General features: G+C 39.4%; 1 protein-coding gene and 1 long non-coding RNA gene across 2 annotated transcripts in view; both read left to right on the top strand.

Moving 5' to 3' along the window:
• The window catches only part of LOC132762035 (uncharacterized), a 3,986-nt gene extending 3,598 nt beyond the window's left edge, over positions 1 to 388 (top strand). Inside the window, exon 3 of the long non-coding RNA XR_009630060.1 lies at positions 327 to 388. This is a non-coding gene — a long non-coding RNA (uncharacterized lncRNA). The remainder of the gene's footprint in view (positions 1 to 326) is intronic.
• A 20-nt stretch (positions 389 to 408) lies between these two features.
• LOC132762036 (SNF-related serine/threonine-protein kinase-like) lies at positions 409 to 21,442 on the top strand. The gene is made up of 5 exons (XM_060755044.2): positions 409 to 454; positions 5,564 to 5,699; positions 9,648 to 9,825; positions 17,897 to 18,110; positions 20,411 to 21,442. Exons 1-5 carry the CDS (start codon positions 409 to 411, stop codon positions 21,139 to 21,141), a joined length of 1,305 nt encoding a protein of 434 aa, XP_060611027.2. The 3' UTR covers positions 21,142 to 21,442.
• The last annotated feature ends 4,034 nt before the right edge of the window (positions 21,443 to 25,476 follow it).

Raw genomic sequence — 25,476 nt, 5'->3', positions numbered from 1 at the left:
TCCAGCTGCCCATACAGGGACATGAGAGAAGCCTCCCACAAGGATGGTAAAACATCAAAACATCCAGGTGTCCCCTGGACAACAGCCTTGCAGACAGCCAATTCTCTCATACGAGAAGCCACTTGCAGTTTCTCAAGTTGCCCCTGACACAAAAAAGACCTTGACTTATGATTTTAATTAATTCCCTGAATGTGCTCTTAACTCAAAATGCTCTTATTTCAAAGTAAAATTTACCATTGAAATGCTATTCTACTCTTTTATATGAGAACATGGCAACATATTATGTTGTATTCATAGCCATTCCATGTTATTCTTTTCTTTGACAGAGGAATCAGCATGTTCGCCATGTTGACTGGCACATTACCATTCACTGTGGAGCCATTTAATATCAAGCAACTTCATCTCAAGATGGTTAATGGTGAAATGAATCCCATTCCTCCAAATATTTCCACAGGTAAGCCATTTCCAGTTATATATTTTATGCAGATTTGAAGCTCCAGTCAAAAGTATGTACTTCTTAGTCTTACTGTTTTCACCAGGACTGACATTCTGTTAAGAGAGATAACCATGTGTACATTGTGGTGTGCATGCAAGACACATTATTCTCCATAGTACAACATAGAAATTCAGCTAATTGGAAGCAGCATCGGGCAACACTGTACATTGTAGTCATGCCCTGTGTGTTATGATTATGTTTGGTGCCTTGCAGTTGTACATTATACATTTTATATTGTACATTAATCATTGTGTATGTTGATTGTGCATTGCATATTTCACAATGGAACTCAGTCATTGACATATGTCACTTGATATTATGGTCCTGCACATGGGTTGTGTAATGATGGTGCAGCAAATATTTGCATGTAGATATTTTAAAGGAATATGTTGCATGTAGATATTTTAAAGGATATGTTGAAGGAATGTGGGATTACAGCCCCAGAGTGAAAATTCTTCTGTTGGCATCAGTAAGATTCATTAAGGTCAATGTTGCAACTTTCTCTACCATAAATATTATTAAACCTTCTTGGAAATAGATGGTGGATGCTAGATAGTCCATGCTATTCTATAATGGCAGTCAATGGATTCTCAGCCAGTGGGTTGCTGAATCTCTTTTGGGTTTTGTTTAAACTATCTAAGGGTGCTTCCACACAGCCATATAACCCAAAATATCAAGGCAGGAAATCCCACAATATCTGCTTTGAACTGGGGTATCTGCATCCACTCTGTCATATATTCCAGTTCAAAGCAGATAATGTGGGATTTTATTCAGCCATGTGGAAGGAACCTCAGATGCACAATCCATATTGGGGGTAGAATTCAGCACCTTGGATAGCATCTTTAAATTTCATATTTGAGCCCAACATGGATCAACAATTTTAGATATGCACATGGCATGCTAATAGAAAATAGTAAATACTTGGAATGATCTTTGAAAGTCAAAGAAGAAAGTACAAAGGTAGGTTTGCAGTTGAACATTAAGAAAACATAAATAATGACCATGGATGATTTGCATAACTTTAAAGAAGGCAATAAAGACATTAAAATGGTTCAAGATTTTCCATACCTTGACTCAATCATTAGGAAATCAGAAGAGGGCTAGGACATGGAAGGACAGGTATGAAGGAACTACTCAGGATCCCAAAGTGTAAACACATATAACAGAATATTAAAGTATTCCTTATTTTATGTATGGTTATAAAGTCTGGGCAGTGAAGGAAGCCAATAGAAAAAAAAAATCAACTTATTTTGAAATATGGTGCAGGAGAAGACTTCTATTGATACTGTGGGCTGCTAAAAAGACAAAGAGTGAATCCTAGAACATATCAAGCCCAAACTCTAACTAGAAGCCAAGAGGACTAACTGTCATACTTTGACCATATAATGAGAAGTCATGACTCCCGAGAAAAGTTAATAATGTTTGGTAAGGTAGATGTTAGTAGGAAAAGAGGAGTACCCTATTTCAGGTGGATATAAACAATCGTGGAAGTTACAGCACTGAGTCTGCAAGACCTGAGCAAGTCTGCTGATGACAGGGGGACTTGGATTTCCCTCACTCAAGGAATCACCATTAGTCAAAGTCAACCTGATGGCAGTTAACAACAAAGGATAGAGAGTGTGCAGCCAAGCATTGACATTTACATGCTATTAATATGTGAATTTACATGCCTATATTTTGCATTTGGGCTTTGATTTGGTGTTCTTGTCAGATTGTACCGCATACTGAGTCACAATATGATGATATGGTCACAGAATCAAGGCAAAAAGACTGGGATAACGAGCACTAAAGAAATTATATGTGACAGGTCTGTTGGTAGACCCAGGCTAAATCTATCATGGAAACATTTGTGATTATGTGGGCTAGAACCTTCAGATACACCTTCCATACTGGAACGCACACCTTTTCAGTGTCAATAACTGTCAAGTGTCAATAACTGAAAATGAATGAAATGAGTAACTGTAAAATGAATGAAATTTATCCCCACTTTAATTGCCATAGCCTAATGCTATAGACTCCTGGGAGTTTTAGTTTAGTTTGCACTCTTTGGCAGAGAAGCCTAAAGACCTTATAAAAACGACAACTCCCAGAATGCCGTACCATTGAACCAGGGCAGTGCAGAATCTAACTTCATTCATTCTACTGTATAGATGTGCCCTAAGTAATAAGAAATTAATTGAACAGAACATCAATCTCACATGCATCTTAGTCTGGCCAGACCAACATGGAGTTGGGTCACCAATTTCTGCTTCAAATAGTGAAGCAATACACTATCAAGACACTGTTGCACCTCTGTTTTCCTCCATTGATCATATTACTACACAGCGAAGTTCAAACAGAGTAGCAAAATGATAATGAGTACTCTCATTCAACCGGCCACAGCTGTCAAGGAGTAACCCAAATCTAAGCTGGCTGAGGCTGCTTTTTTCCAATGCAGGGCTCCAGAGGCAAGAACCTGATCTAAAAACAAGAGTACAACTTGTAGAACGCATTGCTTGTGGGCCAGATAAGGACAAGAGACCAGGCGTGTAATATGTGAGATCTAGAGATTTCACACTGCTACCAAGACATGAGAATGAGTTAGTTACACTCTTACTTTCTTCTGTACCTAAAGGAAAAACTGTTTTGTGTAACTCCTTTGGCTGGCCACACAGACCTCAAACTCTTCATTCAAACTTTGGAGACTTTGTCACCAATTTTTGTAATTTGCATAGCTTGCAATGATTCACCACGTTGTATTCTGATTTAATTATACATAGAGATGCTGGAATTAATGGGATTTATACAATCAATCAGATTAACTTAAATCTTTGTATTGAAAACTAGGCAACATCTAATATACTTTTAAATATTTGAAACAGATTTGTCTATATAAATTTGTCAGTCAATGTAAAAGCCGTGTACTTATCCATGTTGCAAAATTAGCCTATTAACTTCTTTCCAGCCCTAAGGTGAACCCATTACAGGGGTTTTTTGAGGCTAAGAGTGTGTAACCTGCCCAAGGTTTTCATGGCAGAGTGGAGGTTTGAATCCTGGTCTTCCAACCAAAACAAATTCTTTGGGTTTTAGCCCAAAGTTATTTGGAGTATTGATTCACAAAATTGCATTGGATAGACTGCATCAGCTATACTTTCTTAGATATGGTTATCATGATTTCTTATGGGTGAGCAGATGGAAACTGGTATATGCCATATTTTCTCTATCTCAAAAAACTAGAGCTGATAGGGGAAAACCATTGATGTCATGGATAGCTCTGATAGTAAGGGTGAAGAGGTGCTGTTTGAAGGGCCAGCATTTGAACTAAAGCCCAGCAGTGCCCACCAACTTCCTCAACCGATCATAGAAGAGGTGTCTACGGAGGAAGCTACCACTTCTCAGCCTGTAGGACAAATAATTGCAAGTTCATCTAAGCAGGCAGGAGCAGAGTGAAGTGTTTCAGCTCTTTTAGGACTGCATCAGACAGGCTGGGAACTTACACAGTTCCCTAAAGTCTTTCCCCATCTTCAGGGATGCCAGCCATCCCACATGCTTACTGTGCCTTTCCCCAACTTTTCCCAGTTTTTTCCTGCATTCTTCAGCTTGGAATCAGGTAGCATTCGCCTCCTGAAGATGGTTTTCTGATTTGGTTTCCATGCCCTTAGGAAACAGAGTGTCAAGAAGTCCCATCAGAAGTGCCCTGATGCCCTTGTGGGACTTCCATGGGGCTTCATTTCCTAAATGCATGGAAACAGAGCCCGAAGAATGTCTGGTGAGGTCTTTAGACTTGTAAAAGGAAAAAGTTCAACTTTGCTAGTCCTCCAGCTTAGCAGATAAATGAGCTATCAATAGGCAACGGCTGAGAAGCTAGCATAAAAGGTGCTCTAAAGTGGCACCTTGTTGTTGGCACAAACTTTGGTGTTTGGAACTGTGACCTCAGACTGTTGCCGATGTTTGGTTTTGTGAACTTTGGACTATCTCTTTGACTCTGGCATTCAGATTTGTGGATTAACCTTGGATTCTGGTATTTGTTGGAATTGGATCTGGATCTTGAAATGGACTATAGGCTTCCCTGTTGTTCCCTGCATTTTGTGTCTTCTCGGCTGAATTATGTGGTTTGGACTTTGAGTATTTGCTAATCTCCTGTTTGGAAATGGAATCTTGGCTTTACGACAGGTGCCATTTTTTTAAATCAGCAGGTCAAATATACCCAGACACAGGTCTAACAATAAGGCACCAAAATGTGTGTCAGCCAGTGTTATTATTATTTTTATGACTTCTACAACCAAAATGATCTGTGCTACATGGGAAGTGAATACAGTGTTAGCTGGAGGTGTAAAGGACTGGCTGAGCCCCCTTTAAACGTGCAAAGCATGTGCCTCTGCTGCTTTACAAGAGATGCATTACAGACACATATATCCAAAAGGTAACAAAGCAATCAAACACTCTGCATGTGGTGGAAGTAGTGTGGTCTCTGCAACCATCAAGTCAAAAGCTCATGAAAGGATGAATGGGATGGAGGCTAGGCTTTCCCCTTTATTCTGCCACTGGGGACTACTGAGCCATGGCAATTCGAGTAGCATAAAACTGCATTAATTCTACAGTGCAGATGCACCCCTAGTCATGTAGCTTTCAGTATGACTTGCCTACAGTTTGAAATATTTGGGGGATAGTCCATCCTTCAGTCCCATCCTTCTCACAGGGATGTTTTATAAGGAGTATAGGAAGGGTCTTTTCAGTGGTTGCTCCTAGACGGCACAGTTCCCTCCCTATTCTTCTCTCCTTACGTCAGCAGCCAAAGACCATTTGGTCAGTTATTCCAGAAGAGTTTTTAATGGGAAGTGGCATACTTTCTTCTACATCTGTTACTGGATTTTAAAAATAATTTAAAGCTGTTTTCAGTAGAGTACTGCCTATAATAAAACAGTTCATTGAATAGGGTTTTTAAAAAACGTTTTTGGTTTATGTTAGCTATATTCTCTTTTAATCACTTGTGGTGAGCTGCCTGTGATTCTATGTTGGGAGAAAGATGGGAAACTATATAACTAAATAACGTATACTGTTTTTGGTTTTGGTTGAATCTCTGTACAGGAGCCATCCATTTCATGCACTCCTTACTTGAGCCTGATCCAGCTAAGCGCCCTGCTATTAAAGAGGCAATGAAAGACAAATGGCTGAGTGACAGTAATATCAGGAAACCACTGAATCCGTACACATATAAAAACAGGTAATTCTTTTCAAAATTCATATTTTATTCGCTCATTCATTTTTATATATCAAATAGCTATTTCCTAGGCTTATGTCCAATTTAATTAATTCTTTTCCTTTAAAAAATGGAGCCCAGATACATTAAAAGCCCCCTCACACTTGGTCCTTGAGAAGAAAGAAAAGCTAGTGGTTGAATACATTGATTCCATACTACAAAGTATGTAGGATTTAAAGTGTCTCATGTTCTCAGGAGTGTTTATTGGTGAAGAATCCACACCAGTCAAACAGCCAAAAGAAGAAAAATGTTCCATCTCCTCATGAAATGGAACTTTTGGTTTGAAAACTGTAAGCTCTCCTTTAATATTTATGTGTGTATGTGCGCACGCACACACGCACACACAAATACAGTGCAATCTTTCAAACATTACAACTTGTTTCAATTTGAAACAAAAAATGTTTGGAACTGAAATTTGGTAGGAAGTGGATCTAAAACTCAAAGGAGAAAGAGTGTTGTTGAAATACTTATCATTAAGTATTTCCATGTCTATATTCCCTTGGTACCAAACTGACCTGGCTCATGATTTTGAACTTGTGTGATTTTAAATTGATATCTTAATAATTAATGTTTTAATTAACTGTTTTAATTGTAATTTTTATTTATAAATTTGTTTTAAGGCATTGAATGATTGTCTGTTGTGAAGCCACCCTGAGTCCACCCTTGAGGGTGAGAAGGACAGGATGCAAATATGGGAAATAAATAAATAAACTAATAAATAGGGATACGGGAGCCAGTATAGGACACACTATTTCTCTGGAGACCAGGGTTTTATTCTTATTTTGGCATACAACCCAGTGGGTGACCTTAAGTAAATCCCCTCTCTCTCAGCCTCAGAAAAAAGCAAGTCAAACCTCTTCTGAAAAATCTTGCCACAAAAGCCCTGAAAGGTTCATCTTAGGTGCCCAGCAACAATGGGAATAAAAACAATTTTCTACACTATTGCCACTCTACTTCCTTGGCACATGGGCAGCTTCTGTAAGTATGGGGGCCTGAAGAGAAGGAATTCTTACAGAGCTCTTTAGCCATCTGTGATAGGGACAGTAAGGAGACAGTCCATCAGGGCCAAAGTGGTTCCGGGTCGGCTTGGCTAGGTAGACTCCACCCTGTTGCTGCTGTGGGTTAAGGATGGATTGCAGGACCACTTCCAAGGACTCAGGGGCCAATCCAGAACATGACCACAAATTAACCAACTAATGAAGATGAGCCTTAACTGCATGAGGATGTTTCTATCAGGTCCTGCTGCTCCTGGCATTTGTTGGTCCTATGTAACTTGGCTACTGTCCCTTCTTGATAGGGTCAAGTGAGTGTCAACTTATTGCCATCTCAACTCTAGATCTTTTACCCCTGGATGAGCACAACTATGTGACCTGTCTATTTCAGATATACCAGGATGCATTTCCAGAGGTTCCTCCTCAGCTTTACTAATATTCTGAGGGCCCTTCTACACATGGTCAAAACCTGTAATGGACTCCGGATCAGTTTTAGGCATCCAAACTACCTCTCAGGCTAATCCAGATTAACCTACTCTGAGTTTTTAAAAACCACCTGAAAAGATCAGGATCAGCACGAGATGGAATATGGCCACGCACCCCCTGCAAAATTCTAAGGTTTGGGCCTGCAGAGTGGCCTAAAGCTCGAGAGGAACCGGCATTTTAAATACTGGTTCCTCTCAGGATTTTAGTCTGTCTGGAAGGACCCTGAGAGAACATTGTTTTCTAATTCTGAGTAATTTTCAGAAAGGTAACAGGTAGTTTTCAACTTCGGATATGCAGTTAATACTTTCAAAATCATTGTGAAAGAGTCATTTCAGAGGTTCATTTGAAACACACAAAAATTGTTTGGTGACACTTTGACTGGAAAACACAAAATATAGAGAAGTTATACCAGCCATACTAAGCTGTTATTTTCTTTATTTTCAATGACAACTGATTTCTCCCACTCAGTCCTTTGCAGTAATATTAATGTGGCTGATATTTGTCATTCCGACCCACCTTTTCCATAGTGCAGCAGTTTAATTTGAAAATCAGAGCAAACACACTTATTATTGTCAGTACAACCACTGATTTAGTCTTCAGGATAGTCTGTCTTTCTTGGGGAATCCTGAATTCCAGTATTGCCCTGATTTTCAAATTAAACTGCTGCCCTGGCTGTATTGCATATTTTCATCTTTATGAACAGAACATTTTGATATTTTAGGAACCAATGGATTAGTTACAAAAATGGAGGGATTGCATGTTATGTTTGTTTTCCAGTTCAATTCAATTTGGAGAAGAGACAGCGTAGGTTTTTCATCTGAGTCACCTTCAGGGTTGAGAAGGACGGTATACCAATATTGCAAATAAATAAATAAATATCCTCTTCTCTGCATCATGTTTTGACAACATACCAACTCATTGCAATGTCCGTGACAATAAAAGGACTCTGAGGAATATTTGATTTCCAATAAGAAGCCTTGTTCCATTCTCGTCGAACACTCTGTTTATGAAAAATCCAAATTTATGATGTAGATGTGAATGCATAGAGAGTAACAACAGTGGAATTGAAGGACTGCTAAAATCTAAAATAAATCTTTTATGGAACTGTCTTTTTGGGAGCCAAATCAATGAATGGAAATTTATCTGCCTTATTGGAACATTTAACAGAATACTTAGAGAGAAGAGTACATGATTTTTGTTACCCCATCTATTCCAGTTTATGGAGTTCGGTGAAATACAAAATTCCAATTGGCAAGGATTGAATTTAAGATGCTTTGTTTCAGAATGGCAAGATTCTGTTATCCTTGTGTTACTTCTTTTGTTTACAATTGGGTGTTGCATGAGTAATTGGTCTTGCCTAGTTACAGGCTGTGTCTTATCTATTTCTTCTTGATCCTGTTTTGGCATTATTCCAATTGTGGGATTCACAGACTCAACAGAATTAAAATTAGTACATTCTAGTTTCTTCTGGATATATTCTAGCTTGGAGCATATCAGGTTTAGAGTATCCAGAGTTAAGAATATTTGTTTAGCAAACAGTTCATAAACAGAAATAGACTCCTTATTTTCTGTGGGTTTAATCACACTGCTGCTTTCAGGATCTATTTTCCCCTTGTCTTCAGTTATCACCTCAAGGCAGCTATCAGTCGAGTTGTCTTGAAGTAACTCATACTTATTTCTGCAAAAAAGGTCAGATATAGAATCCTCCTTTGGAGAAACCTCTCCATTCTTTAGCAGTTTGCTTGCTTTACCATTCTGTTTGTCTGGGAGAGCTCGTTCTCTCTTCCTTTTCCCCATTACAAATTAAAAGAGAGAGAACCAATAAGCCTTGTCAGTAATTAAAAACTGCAATCAAAATAATAATAGAATATGGGTAAAAATATAAAAAGAGTAAAATATCCTTGTCTCTGCATTTCTTGTTTGTAGAAGGAAAGGACCATCTAGTAAAGAAGGGGGAGGAAAGCCTTTACCTTGCAGTAGATATCCGTAGATATCCGTAGAAAAACAACTCAGGAGAAATGCCGAGTCTTCTGATAAAAGAGTCCTTCAGGGTTTCAAAATAGCTTAGATAAATTGTTACTCCCTTTTTGTAGAAGTCAGCAAATTATCTGGCAAATTATCTTGTTAACATGCCAGGCCTTCAGTCTGTTTAGGATTCTTAGTTTAGGTTTTTAGAAGTTCTTAGTAAGAAACTCACGGAGCGACGTTATCAGGGTGTTTCACTCTCCGCCATCTTCTCTGGGGAATAGAAAATGACCTCTTCTAGAGCTTCCTGCCCCTGATTTAAGGTAGTGCAGGCAGCTCTAAAATTCAGGAGAAATTGTGGAGAGCTGCTCATGCTGAATCTAAAACCCAGTAAAGAAATAATGAGCCAAATTCCCAGTTCAGCCAAGACATATTTTTGCCCATTGTAGCGTCTTCTTCTTTTTTTCAGACTTCGTCCTGAAGAACTAAATCCTGTGGTCTTGAGTTATATGACAGAAACAATGGAACTTAGTCTTTCAGATGTTGTCAGTGTCTTGACAAGCAACAAGCCATCTTCTATGACAGCAACATACTACTTACTTCTGAAGAAACTGGTGATATATCAAAAGGAACACAGAACCATAAAGGTAAGACCTTACTTTCTCATCATCTCCAGAAGGACTAAATCATGGTTCTCTTGGATTCCAGCTGTGTCACAGGTATGCCACCCACTAGCTCTCTGACAAGACATACATGATAGCTTTCCACTGTTGGGAGGACCTTCCCAGATTACCACCACACCAACAGATGCTCTCAAAACTGCTATCCCACACCAACAAGTGGGAAAGTGTCAAATTGTGAACTTGCCTGCTCATCAGCAATAACCCTTCACCACTGCCTGCCAACATGAATATTGCTCTGTAGTTCCCCACATGGCTCTTTATAGAATGGATGACTCACACCATGCAATATGGCTACAGTATGGATGGGAAAAAATCTCATAGCCCCACAATCTGTATTCATTACTAGAGACAATGTATGAACAAAAATGGAAAGAGGCCAGGAAAGAGGAGAATTGGTGCAGCCTATATTGTAATACCCACATTCAGTACAATTCAGAGCATCATGGCCTCACTTCAGTCCTCTCTCCATTGTGGCAGAAAATGGTGGCCACATTTCATAGGTACCAAGGTTGGTGACATGTTTGAGTAGAAAGCTTGGGAAGTTATTGTTGGGGAATCTGAGCTGTTATGTTCAAAAATAACCCTCAGTTTGGGTGATTCCACTATAAATATAGCAGAGTACTAGAATTAAACTTCATAACCAGCAGAAACGCACATGTGAGTTCTATCCCAGCTTCTTAGAATGGCGCAGGATTGCAGAGTCAGAACTTTAGGTTAAAAAATATTTTTTGAAGGAAAATAAATACATTTTAGATAGAAAGGGTCTTGGAGCTGACTAGCGTACTAAGAAGTAAAAGGGCAAAAAAAGTTTTAATTCCATGCAGCTACATTTTGCCTAAAAAGAAGTAAAAGGGCAAAAAGTTTTTAAAATTCCATGCAGTACATTTTGCCTAAAAAGAGAGGCAAAATATGCATCCTCACTGGAAGGGAGAAAAGGCAGAAGAGACAATTGTGGCAAATGGCCACATGCCCAAGTCCAGAGCAATAAAAATACCTTTAAAAAGGAAGTTCCCTCAAAGAGATTCCATTGGTATATCTTCAAAGGGGGAGGAGGAAAGACAAAGTCCTCTTTGGTAAACATGCATAAGAATTTGGGGGAGGAATGCCTCAGCCTAATCCTATTTCTAGTCTATCTACTCATTGAGGTCTGGAGATTTGATGACACAAGAGACTTGTGTAGTACAGGGATGAAACCCAACCGTTATATACATAGACATAGACATCCCAAAGCCCTCCATAACTCCTCACTTGCAGGATAAATCTCTAGTCTTAGATCATCCTATTCCTGCCCTGTCATTGTACTCATTCTTCTTAAAAGTAACTTTCCAAACTTTTCTGGATAATTCCTTGTCTTAATGAAAAGGCAGGATAAAAAATACCATTAAAAATATCTCCATTTAGGAAAAATGGCTGAAATGTTTTCAGAGTTCCCCTCTCCTTCTTATCTTTATGTTAGGTTTTAACCTTGACTTTTTAATGCAGAAATATGGAGAATGTTAAATAAAAGCAAATTTTAGAACCCACTCTTGGATTATAGCAGAATTTACTTAGAGCCAAATTACTTCAGACATCTTTACATTTCCCTCCCTTTGGTAATCATTACTGCTAAGGGGCTAACAGCTCAGTCATAAACAGTTTGTGCTCGGCAGACAGGAAGCCAAAATCTAACTTTTAAAGTATAAATGGGGTTGGAAATATTTGACCAAACCCAACATTTCTCTCGAATGAGAAATATAATGTTAACTCAAGGCTGAGGGGGGGGGGGCATATTTTTGAGTGAAATAGGTTTGACTCATGTAGTTATGGCTTTGTGCAAAATTCCAGTGCATTGCTTGGAGGCTTTTAGCCATAATCAGTTGTGTCTGAACCTTCCCAGTAGGTTCGACAACAAACAACAACAAAAGTTTAATTACATGAGATTCTCCACATCATAAAAATAAATTCACAAGATTCCTTCCAGAAATAACTCTTATGGGAAAAATTAAAGAAAACAGGAAGGTCTTTTTACTCCAAGACACTCATATACTCTGTTTATTACCTAATGTAAAAATTATGTATGCCAGGATAGAGTGTTTGAAAAAAAATGGCTCTTTTTAGACTCTCTGGTGCAGTAGTGGTTTTCTTCGTGTTAAGTGAAGCTTTCAGGACTAGTTGGCATTGGATGGTAAATCCAGGATTAATCCCAAGTGGAAATGATCCAGACTGGCCCCAGAGGTGGCCATATGTATCCTGCCAAACTTACTATGATTGGCATCAACATGGTCGTACTGGCCTCATTTGCCCCAGTGGACCATCATACAGTTTGTCATTGTCACCACTCCCAAGAGATCTGTGCTACCTTCTGACCATTGTAAGGATCCCATTCTGACATCAGCAAAGGTGCTGAGCAATCAGAAAGAAGGAAGGGGACAATTTCCTTTTCTTCTTCCTAATTCCCCGTTCTGATGTTAGTTGATATCAAAATGTGGCGCCTGCACATAGAGCTCTGTGGCCAGACAGACACAATCCATCTCCTATTTATTCCCTGTACTAGTCAGCACAGGAAAAGGGGTGATGGCAGTGGTATTCTATGTGGACAGTGAACCAATCCAAATCCAAGCAGGATTCATTCCTTACCCAGTCTGCAGTGGGCAGGAACTAAACCTGAAGTCCTCTTCACATGAAATATACTCTAGTATTGACTTGATAGAGATATTAGCATGTCAGTCAGAATTTTTGCACCAGATTAAAGAAAACCCAAATAGAGTTCTACCACTTTTACATGTTAGTAATAAGCATTTTGCAGTGGCTTGGGGGCAATGGAGGACATTGAGATTTTGGGCAAACGACGTGCTATTGAATCACTCATGTGTGATGTGACTATAACAAAGTAAGCAATTGACAGTATATCCATGCTATGCAATTATAGCAATTTGACACCTGTTTAATTTTAATTAATTAATTAATTAATTAATGTTTAATTAATGTTTAATTAACCTGAATACTTGGCTGTTCTGATGTGCCTTTGGAGAGTGACCATTTATCCCATTTCTGTCAGCTCCATCTATAGTGTTGTCCCTATGATGCACTTTCCCCCGTCCTAAACTGAAAGCCTACCTCACTGTTTATCCTTTTTGGGCTCCCCTCAATTACATGTTTTTTATTCCTACGTCATTCAGAGTTTTATAATTTTACATTCGGCCTGCCCATCCTGTTCGATTTTATATTGTGTTAATTAACTTTATTTATTTTATTTTGCTACTGTACGTATTTTATTCTGATGTAATTTTTGTTGCTACTGCATTTTGTATTTTATTTTGCTGTATTGTATCTTTGGGCTTGGCCTCATGTTAGCCGCCCCGAGTCCCCTTTGGGAAGATGGTGCCAGGGGTATAAATAAAGTTTATAATAATAATCATCGTCATCATCATCATCATCATCATCATATTTGTAGCTTGGAGTAAAATTGTCTAGTTTACTTTTCTGAACTGTAGCATTAGAGTGATCTCCCAGGTGTCCATAGAATGAATCCATAATTGGAATCATGCTACTCTAACTGTTTAGTATGGAAACACCATGAATTGAGTGTAATAATAGTACTAAGCAAGTAAATGTAAGGGCAAGATAACAGCCTCAAAAAGTTAAAAAAAAGTACTAAATTGGATTTTTCTCTGCATTGGAGTTCATAAATACTTGGCTAAAAAGTATTACACACACACACACACACACACACACACGGCTTTTTAAAGTAACATTCACTGGGATTTATTTTCTGACATGGATAAGGGAGAAAGCCAGATACTTTCATTTGCCTCCTGTTTGGGTTGTAAAATAAAATGCTGTATGAAATGAAACAAAGCACATCTTAATACTCCAGCGGGAATGACAGAAAGCAACTTAAGTATCCCTTGGCCTGCATTTGAATGAGATACATAAAAATCCTGAACCCTAAAAGTTCAAGATTTAAATTTTCTATTATTCTCATCTTCTCCATATCGCTACCACTATAAATTTGTTCCCTGTGGACCGTTTACCTTTTGCCTGGTGAAGAGGACTCAAATAATCAAAATTCACAAATGTTTTCAACTCCATTTGTTCATTGCGCCAAGGCCAAAAGGTCTTGTCTTTGTACAATTTTCTGATATTAACTCTAACCGTTCTCTTGTAAATTCCATCCACCACTCCAAGTTATACTCCTTTTACTTTGTCATAAATACTTTTGCATGTTGGGGTTCGGAAGTTCACTGAGATGATATGGAACTGAATTTACTTTCCATTTTGTCTGCTGGTTTATACAAGATGTATAGCTGGTGCAGTCATATAAAAACTGTGCAGAATAGCAGTGTATTTGCACAACCATAGTTATCAATCAATGAATGTGAAATCTTACGACTTATTGGCTATATATACATAAAATATCTCTCACTGATAAACAACACAAGAGCCTTCTGAACTGTACATAATACTTTAGAAAAACCACATTCACTTGAAAACCTTTGAAAAATCTTTCTTACTTAAGTGTCATTTTAAAGTTTAATGTAAGTTGCATTGACTTGCCATCTGAATCCATTTTTAGTATATGTGCACCTTAAAAGTTTATTCTTGGTGACCTAATCCTAGTTTAAGATAATACAAGTCCTGCGTATTCATAATCTGATGGAGGGGAAGGGTAAAAATATTCTCCCAGGGATCCTTAGCATTATCTATCAGTTTGAAAGCCTCTAGTTTGCATGTTGGGCTATGACTCTGGTGACCAAGGTTCAAATCTCTGTTCAGCCATAATAATTCATTAGGTGACTCTGGGTAAATCACATTGTTGTCACAGTTGCAAAAGACCCCAAACTCTCCCTTATCAGACAGCAACTACTGCGAAAAAAGGAGAACCGTTCTCCTATTCATGGGGGTGCATCATATATCTGAACTATTCTGAACTCCACCAACGATGGAATTGAACCAATCTTGGCACACAGACCTCCCATGACCAAAAGAAAATAATGGAAGGGTTTAGTAGGCACTGATCTTGAATTTTGGAATTGTAGTTAACCTACATCCAGAGAGCACTGTGGACTCAAACAATGATGGGTCTGGACCAAACTTGGCACAAATACCCAATATGCCCAAATGTGAACACTTGTAGAGTTTGGGGAAAATAGACCTTGACATTTGGGAGTTGTAGTTACTGGGATTTATATTTCACCTTCAATCAAAGAGCATTCTAAACCCCACCAACGAGAGAAGTGGGCCAAACTTCCCACACAGAACTTCCATGCCATGAAGGGACTCCCTGGTGTGAGCCTCCCTCCAGCCTCGCATGCTCTCCCTTGCCCACACACGTGCACCACAGTACCATGCGCCAGTCATGCCTGCTCTCCCCTCCCTGCTTGGAGTCTCAGAAGCAGCTCTCCCCTTGGCTGAGAGACCAGCTGAGAGGCCAGACAATCACAGTGGAGGACTTTTGGTGGGAGGATTTGCCGTCTGTTTCCAAAAAGGAAGAGAACGACAGGCGGAGAGATCTCCAGCCTTCTCTGACAAAGGAGTTCCTAAGACCATCAGATATATATGTTTTCTGATGGTCTTTGGCAACACCTCTTAAACCCCCTCATGACCCCCTCAGAGAAATGCTGCATTAGCCGATCAAGGATTTCAGCCTATAAAATTATGCAGGTGGAGATTTAAAAGTGTCACTAATGACCAATGATGTTATAAGAATTAGCAATCATGTCTGTGGCATAGTATTGCAGCCAATACAGCATCATCTGTCCTAATGGCTGTGCTAGCTAAGAATATATGACACTTTTTTCCAATCCAAGAAAAAGGGAAAAGATGGGGGGAGGAAACCCTACAGAAAATGCGATTTCCCATAATAGACATATGGAAAGACATTAGATTTCCCATCAACAAGTCATAACTGTGTTTTGCTTGTCCAATAAAATGCTTGTCTGGAAAGACCCTTGAGGTTCAATTTAATAAGCATCTCACTTTCTAAAATCCTGACTCCAAACAGCTGGTCACAAAAGATTTAGCTTCAGGCATGATAGTAATTTTGTTTGGTGGGGAAATCTATTGGAAATTTGGCTTTTAAGTGACAGCAGGCGACCAAGACCTTTCTTTCCATGATCGGGTTTGAGCCATAAGTTATTGGACAAACATAAAACGTGCCCTGTCCTTTAACACACTGTGATTTCTCCAAGCAACCTGCTTGCATTTTATGTGTTTTGTTGTGGAAAGGAGAGCCTAATGATTGCAATTTGCCATCCAAAACTTTATAGTTAAGCCTTGCAGAAATAATGTTCCTGCCAAAAAGCTTCCTGCCCAGGTGCTTAACCAATTAGCTCTTAAGAGGCCTGGCTATAAAAATGGGCCATGGCAAGTCTTCTGATGCACTGTATATAAGGTGACAGTTTGCAAAATCTAAGACGAAAATTTGTTTTCTTAAGCAGAAGTGTGTAAAATCCTAGGAGGCACTTTGATTGCCTTGGCTAAAATGCTTATGTCATCTCATATTCCCCACCGATGCAGTGCGGCTTGAGCAATGCACATTTTTGTAAAGATTACAGAGATTACTCAAGGACACAAAAGCCCTCAAAGATAACTTACGTTATGCATTTTCAAAATATTTGGTATCAATGGACTAACCCTGAAAAGTTTCAAATTCCAGAAACCGCAATGATTTTATATACTCTACTAGGTCACAAAATATGTTGAAGAGTGGAGGAGTCAGTAGGCCTATAACTTTTACTGGTTTTGAAGAACTAGTTGAGTTTGGTGACCCAATAAGGGAAAAAAAGTGATATAATAGTAGAATTACTATGCTTACTATGGTTTCAATGTCAGAAGCTTCTATTTGGAAAAAAAATGCATATACAAATTAAGGCCTAAATCCAATTGTTAGTCCCATCAGTAGACCTACTGAATCAATGTGGAATTAGAAAATGAACACTTAGGTAAGTTCCATCAATTCAAGGAATGTGCTCTACTTAATTTAGGTCTAAGAGTACAATCTGAGGCTTGCTAGCTCGGAAACCATTGTTTCCAGTGGGACTCAGAAGTCCATAACAGAACTCATACATTATGGGCTGCAGGTCCCGTTTCCAATCCTGATGTCTCTAGTTCAGTGGTTCCCAACCTTTTCTTTCTTTCTTTCTTTCTTTTTTTTTGGCCAACATTAGTACCAAAAAGGTTACGAATTAGTTTTTAATCAACTTTAGATTCAGTTTGGTTATTTGGAGTGCTGGTTCAGAAAACTGCATTGGATAGACCACATTAGCTCTAGTTTCTGATATAGAAAATATGCCATCTAGTAGTCACCATCTGCTCACCTACAGAAAACCATATTTAATCAGCCTCAGCACTTTCCATTCTGGAAAGCATATTACTGCAAATGTATGTAGTTGACTAAGTTTCTGTGGGATCACCTCTTGTGTGTGTATATGTTAAGGGAAAAACGCCTAGTCAATTACAGTTCACAGTCAGGTAATTAGGACAATCAAGGATAACAAGCTTGAACCACTCCCGGAATGGGGTATAATTTGGGGAATGTTTGTAATGGATTTTGGGATTTACTGAACCACTTGCTTCAGAACTTACTCAGAGTAAGTTCCTGGCTGAGAGCCTACAATGCTTGTCTCATTGCATTATTGAAGGAAGAAGAAATCTCCAAAGAAGATGCATGAATTTAATGCAAATAACTTTATGTGAGTTTGTTGCTCCAGTTGGACTGAGCTATTTTGAAACTGGAAGTTTTGTGTTTTTTGAAGCTGCTTGTTTAATTTTCTCCTTGACTCTGCTACTTAAGAGTAAATTTTGATTTTCCCATTTTCTTGGCTCATATTTGCTCATTGTGGATGTACAAAAGGGCTGGGGAAGTCTGGACAGGACTACACACATTTTTGTTTGTTTTCACATAACCCATAACAAAGCAGTCATCCAGTTTCACCCAATATCAGTCTTTACAGGTTTAGATACCTGAACTTAGTGTACTACCTTTCATTTTCTTACAATGAGCCTCTTTTCCATTCACAGCAATATCCCTACTGTTTTTGTGATGTGTTTGCAGAAAGAAAGAGTACCAGAGAAATTTGATAGGAAGCCTCCTATAAATAATGATACAGAAACTCCAGCTTCTCTGAAGACAGAACTGGTCAGAGCAGAAAACCTGAAAAGCTGTGACAGTAAAGCATGTCCTCCAGTGCCGAACCCAGAAATGCCATACGCCATCCAGGAAGATGAAATTGCCATTACTCTGGAAAACCAAGAGATTTTACCAGAAGGTAACACTTGTCACTTCTCTTCCTAATCTGAGATCAATTAATGCATTATCAATCTTATGAGTGTACAATAACTGAGGTGAACAGGACTCTGAGCAAAAAGCAGGAAAATGTAGAGTTGAACTTGAAGAGCTGTTTCTCACAGTATATATAGTACATTATCATACATCTGTCCAACGCATCATCCAAAACATGAAGAATATCCATTAGCATTATCCTACCACTCCTCAGCTATAAGTGGTTTTAGTACTGTAACCAATCTTCTTAAAAATAATTTCAGTGGGACACTTCCATTTTTCACCTGCAGTGTATATAACTCATTCTGTGACTTTGAGCCATCCATTACTTTACATTTATACCAGAAATAGTTACCCATTCTTAGCCTTTTAAATAGACATATGCTGAACTAGCATGCCCTATATCTTTAATCTTATAAGCAAGTTGACTATTTCATTACTCTTTCTTCCAATTCTGTTACTTAGGAGTGGGCTGTTTCATCTCTGCTTCTTTATTTATGGTATCAGAAGCAAACTGAGGGTACAGTTGTAATGTATTTTTAAAAAACACAAACAAAGTTTAAACTTGGCATTATACCAAATGTCCTTTGACTGGAGCTGACCACTGGAGTACCTCTGGTGTTGCTATAAGAAGATCCTCCATTGTGCATGTGGCCGGGCTCAGACTGCATTGTAATAGGTGGTCTGTGGTTTGCTCTTCACACTCGCATGTTGTGGACTCCACTTTGTGGCCCCATTTCTTAAGGTTGGCTCTGCATCCTGTGGTGCCACAGCACAGTCTGTTCAGTGCCTTCCAAGTCACCCAGTCTTCTGTGTATCTGGGGGGAGTCTCTCATCTGGTATTAGCAATGGCTTGAGGTTCCAGGTTTTAGCCTGCCACTTTTGGACTCTCACTTGCTGATGTGTTCTTGCAAGTATCTCTGTAGATCTTAGAAAACTATTTTTTGATTTAAGACATTGGCATGCTGGCTGGTATCCAAAAAGGGGATGGTCTGGAGATGTCACTGCCTTGGTCGTTTCATTATTGGCTGCTACTTTCCAGCAGATGTCAGGTGGTGCAATACCAGCTAAACAGTGTAATTTCTCCAGTGGTGTAGGGTGTAGACATCCTGTGTTAATGTGGCATGTCTCATTAAGAGCCACATCCACTGTTTTAGTGTGGTGAGATATGTTCCATACTGGGCATGCGTACTCAGCTGTAGAGTAGCAAAGCTCAAGGGCAGATGTCTTTGCTGTATCTGGTTGTGATCCCCAGTTTCTGCCAGTCAGCTTTCGTATGATACTGTTTCTAGCACCCTCTTTTTTGCTTGATATACTGCTAATTTTAGAGAGGCAGTGATATAAGTAGAAAAATATAAAAATCAAAGCCTAAATACCCTGAAGGAACAAGATCCAACCTGATGTTGGACTAATCAACGCCAGCCTGGTTGGTATTTGGATGGGGACTTCCAAGCAATACCAAATCATATAAGTTATATAACAGAGGAAAGTACTTTCAAACCACATCAGAGCATCCTTGCCAAAGAAAATCCTGTGAAATTCATGGAGTTATCATAAGTTAAAAAGCAACCTGAAGACCTATATTCATACATTTAGAAAAATAAGAGCAACAAATGTCATTAAAATGCAATGGTGTGGTTATGAGTTTGCAGTTGCTGGTACAACTTAGAGTTGGTTGAGTAGGACTCAGTCTTGCCAATTTACCTACCGCACTATTTAAAACAAATCCTCTAGAAACCATGGGTGGCTTCTGTGTTGGAGAGGACAGTGACTTGACTTCAGTTTTTACCCTGGACTTTAATTGTGCTCTCCAAGGTATAGCCTCTTTAAAGTTCAGCCTTAAGCTCAGAAGAGATTCACAGCTCAACTAAAATTGGAAGCTACCAAGTGCCACTTCTAGAAATAATGGGTTAGATCCACTGGCAGAATTATTCTGGAAAAAATTTCACTCAAAATACTCTGATGCTGATAAAAAATTTAAAAGAAGCCATATAATTATTCTGTCAGACCTTTTCTTTATTTTGCTTTCATTGCATTTACAACACTTTCAGTTACCCAGAGTAGACTTAGAGGTAGCAAGAGGAAGGGGGTGAGTAAAGGGAGGCTTCTATCCAGTTCAGCCATCAGAAATGTTTGATGGGATCAAAAGCCTTCTGCTCATGGATCTATCACAGAAGGATTTTGCTGGTTATTGTTATTTACATTTCCCAGAGAATATACTCTGATTTTTGTGCCACGTATAATTTCTACATTAACTGATTATGTATGCTTTGATGTTTTGTTTAGTTTCCAAGTTTGCAGACAGAGAACTGGTACATTTTGAGCCTCCTAAATCTCCAGATACATTTTTTTCTGGTGAGCCACTCAGCCAGACACAACAAGATCCACAGGAAAATGAGGAAGATGTCAAGGATTTCACAGAAGTGAGAAAATCATATTCGTCAGAGAGGACACCTTCTGCTACAGGGAATAACCTCCAAGCACAATATATGACTCGGTTAACACCAAGATCAGCAACTGAAAGCCGAACTGTAGACCAAAGTCCTGTTGTTTTCCCTGACACAAAAGTCAAGGATCTTCTGAAAGCAATGGATGAAAATCTTTCAGCCCCAACATGGCAATATCCGGAGAAAGACAGCTCTGCCTTTTTGATAATGGAAACACCACAACTCTCGCCTCTACCACGACTGAGGCAAGTTGCTTTGAGGGACTCCATCACTAAGAGGGTGTCATGGGTAGGATTCACGCAACAGCAACCTAATGGCTCCTCTCCATTTTTTGCCAATGGTTCAAGGCCCATTTTCCCCATGTCCCAGCAACAGACACTTATGGTGAGAAGCCTGAGGCAATCTAAAGAAAAGTCCAAAGAGCTTTTCAACAGTAGTAACATTAAGAGGAACTTTGTCCAGCTCAAACATATGCCTAAGGACACGGACCTGAATCTTCCAGTATTGTCTCCACCATATCAAACAAGATCAGCAAAAAAATCAGAGATTTTAAGGTTAGATTTTGCATAGGGGAGTACATGCAAAGCAGGGTATTAAATAGAGAGGCATGGTCATATTATACATGTGCAAGACAATGAAGAGACAAACATCTTGGTGAGTGGTACCAAGCGGTAAGAATGTATCACAATTCAAATAAAATAGGTGAAGTTGGAGTTTAGCGATAACAGAGATTTAAGAAAAGATGGGCCGCAGATAGACAAGCAATGGTGTCACACATTGCAACCAGATAGTTAAATTCCACCTTGCCTCAAAGATATCACACAAGAGATCCATGGTGAGGAAAATAAGTGGTCATGGGCTGACAGTTTATTTTTCTGCTCTTTTTAAGAAAAACGTTTCTGAAACCTGTGCCAAACCATGTTTGGTTAGTTTTATTTTAAATAAAGTTACACAGCCACTGGTATTTGAACTGCTTTGTTTTATTATGAGTGCTGTATTTAATAAGAGCAGGAATAGCATTTCTAGACTGCAAAACCCATAATCCCCAGCTAAAGTAAAGGTAAAGGTTTCTCCTGACATTAAGTCCAGTCATGTCTGACTCTGGGGGGTGGTGCTTATTTCCATTTCTAAGCCGAAGAGCCAGTGTTGTCTGTAGATGTCTCCAAGGTCATGTGGCTAGCATGATCGCATGGAGCGCCGTTACCTTCCCGCAGAAGCGGTACCTATTGATCTACTCACATTTGTATGTTTTCGAACTGCTAGGATGGCAGAAGCTGTGGGAGCTTATACCGCTCCCCGGTTTTGAACCATCAGTCTTTCAGTCAGCAAGTTCAGCAGCTCAGTGGTTTAACTTGCTGTGCCATCGGGGGGCCCCCAACTAGCATGAGAATTTTTAATGTCATCATTCATGTTTCTTTTTTACCATCTCTCTCTTGCTCTCTCTCCTGAATCCACACTTCCACACGCACCAAGGGTCCTGGGCATGGAGCTCAATGCCCTCTGCACAAAATCTCAGTTCAGATAAGAAAAACTTGGCTTTACTTATAATTGGACATCATTAGAAATTGGATTAATGCAGGGATGCCAACTTTCCTTAATTAGGGGAACTTTCACACAACACTATAATAGACATTTGATTTTCTCTCAACTATCATGGCTTCAGCTGGGATATATAAATTAGGGAGATATTAAAGAATTCTAGATGCATCTTCCTAAGGTTTGGTTTTGATAGCCGGACAGTAGGACCTAGTAGGAAGAAAACCAACTTATTCATAATGTTGTGCTGGAGAAGAGTGGATATTATGTTCTACTAAAAAGGCAAATAAATGGGCAAGTCAATTCTGAACTCACAACAGAAGCCACGTTTAAACTGAGACTATTGTGCTTTGACCATATCATTGGTGGGAGTGGGACACAATAATGTTTGGTAAAGTGGAATGCAGTAGAAAGAGAGGGGCACCTCACTATAGGTGGATACACTCAATCAAGGAAGCCATGGGCCTGAATTAGTAAGAACTGAGCAAGGTAATTGGTGACCAGGGCTCCTGGTTTCATCTCATCCATAGGGTTGGAATAAGTTTACATCTACTTGATAACAAATAGCAACAGCAAAGCTGCAGATCCATGCATTCCATAGATGGATTCATGGAAGCTAAAGTGAAATGAAAGTGCTATAACTGAATAGTGTGAAATTGTCCCAAGAAACTGCAAGTTGCTTCTAGTGTGAAAGAATTGGCCATCTGCAAGGATATTGCTGAGGGGGTATACAGATGTTTTACCATCCTATGGGAGGCTTCTCTCATGTCCCCACATGAGAAGCTGAAGCTGACAGATGGAACCTCACTCCACTCCCCAAATTCGAACTGCCAACCTTTCGGTCAACAGTCCTGGTGGCACAGGGCTTAACCATTTTTACTAGCAGAGGCTCCTAAGGACACTGCTGAGTGAGCGCAACTAGCCTAATTTTACCCAGTGAGGCCCCTTCCACACAGCTAAATAAAGTCCCACATTATCTGCTTTGAACTGGAATATATGGCAGTGTGAATTCAGTTAACCCAGTTCAAAGCAGGTATTATGGGAATTTCTGCCTTGATATTCTGGTTCATATGGCTGTGTGGAAGGTCCTTTAGTTTCATAGTTTGTTAGAAGTATGAGTATCGCTTCTCGGCCTTTTGGCTAAAAACAAGTGTAGTATGAACCAGGTTCTTTCAAACCTCACTCGAATGCCAAGCCCATCCATGAGATCAACAGTAAGGGAGTAGATTGATGTCCTAACCATTCGAAAGAAAATATGTGTTTCTTTTCCTTGGGGTCACTGCTGCTGCCTTCTTGGCCTGGACCTACTTTTCATGATTGCTAAAAAAAAATAATTCAAACCCGCCCTCTGATTTTTTTTCTCTAGCCATGGGCCTATATGCTCCTTTTTATAATACAGACCAAGCCACACTGTTCTTTAAGCCATTAAAAATACACTACAGTTAATAATTTAGAAGTCAAGGAAATTTTGTTTAGGCTCTAAATAGCTTCTGAATAATTGAGAAGCTGTTCTGACACCAGATAGTTTTTTCAGTGTGGTGACATCCACCTTGTGTAAAATGGTGAAGAGAGATTGAAATGAATGATCCATCCCCCAAAGCGTCTTGTGTTACGGCTTATGGATACACGCTTAAAAGCCAATGAAAAAGAAGATGCCTGCTCATATTCACCATTAAAAGGGAACCAGCTGCCTACTTCTTTGGGTCTTAAACACAATACATTGAAAATCTATGACTAACCAAGAACAAAGTGTGAGTCATGGCAACATGAATTTCATTATATTTACTTTTAGAATTACCATTTTTTTAAAAAGGTCTGGAACTGAAATTCAAAAGGCAGTCATAGAATCATAGAATCATAGAATCAAAGAGTTGGAAGAGACCTCAAGGGCCATCCAGTCCAACCCCCTGCACAGAAGCAGGAATATTGCATTCAAATCACCCCTGACAGATGGCCATCCAGCCTCTGTTTAAAAGCTTCCAAAGAAGGAGCCTCCACCACACTCCGGGGCAGAGAGTTCCACTGCTGAACGGCTCTCACAGTCAGGAAGTTCTTCCTCATGTTCAGATGGAATCTCCTCTCTTCTAGTTTGAAGCCATTGTTCCGTGTCCATATTTATACATGGCTATCATATCCCCTCTCATCCTTCTCTTCTTCAGGCTAAACATGCCCAGCTCCTTAAGCCGCTCCTCATAGGGCTTGTTCTCCAGACCTTTTATCATTTTAGTCGCTCTCCTCTGGACACATTCCAGCTTGTCAATATCTCTCTTGAATTGTGGTGCCCAGAACTGGACACAATATTCCAGATGTGGTCTAACCAAAACAGAATAGAGGGGTAGCATTACTTCCCTAGATCTAGACGCTATGTTCCTATTGATGCAGGCCAAAATCCCATTGGCTTTTTTTGCCGCCACATCACATTGTTGGCTCATGTTTAACTTGTTGTCCACGAGGACTCCATGATCTTTTTCACACGTACTGCTCTCGAGCCAGGCATCCCCCATTCTGTATCTTTGCATTTCGTTTTTCCTGCCAAAGTGGAGTGGAGTCAATGGAAATAAGGATAAATATGAAGAAGGAAGATGTTAGTAGTGTTGCCAGATTTCCTACAACAGTGGTACTCAGTGGTCATCCTTAGACAGATGCTGTTTCCAGAAAACAAAGAAACTATTGTAACCAATGGGCAAAAATATGGTTACTTTTAGAGTTGTACCTTCTGTTCTTCAAGTTAGAGCAGTGTTTCCCAACCTATCTAAAGCTGTGACTCCTTAATACAGTTCCTCATGTTGTGGTGAGCCCCAACCATAACATTATTTTCGTTGCTACTTCAAAACTGTAATTTTGCTACTGTTATGAATCGTCATGTAAATATCTCATATGCAGGCTGTATTTTCATTCACTGGTCCAAATTTGACACAAATACCTGATACGCCCAAATTTGAATAATGGTGGGGTTGTGGGGGGGGGGGTTGATTTTGTCATTTGGGAGTTGTAGTTGCTGGGATTTATAGTTCACCTACAATCAAAGAGCATTCTGAACTCCACCAATGATGGAACTGAAACAAACTTGTCACACAGAACTCCCATGATCAAGAGAAAATACTGGAAGGGTTTGGTGGGCATTGATCTTGAGTTTTGGAGTTGCAGTTCACCTACCTCCAGAGAGCACTGTGGACTTGAACAATGATAGATATGGATCAAACTTGGCACAAATACTCATTATGATCAAATGGGAACATATTTGAGGGAAATAGACCTTGCCATTTGGGAGTTGTAGTTGCTGGAAATTATAGTTCACCTAAAATCAAAGAGCATTCTGAACCCCACCAATGATAGAATTGGGCAAAATTTCCCACAAAGATACCCCAT

The sequence above is a fragment of the Anolis sagrei genome, chromosome 1 (assembly GCF_037176765.1).
Source record: "Anolis sagrei isolate rAnoSag1 chromosome 1, rAnoSag1.mat, whole genome shotgun sequence".
NCBI classification, from domain to species: domain Eukaryota; kingdom Metazoa; phylum Chordata; class Lepidosauria; order Squamata; family Dactyloidae; genus Anolis; species Anolis sagrei.
The sequence above is the reverse complement of the archived record's forward strand: the minus strand, read 5'-3'. Positions and strand labels throughout refer to the sequence as shown.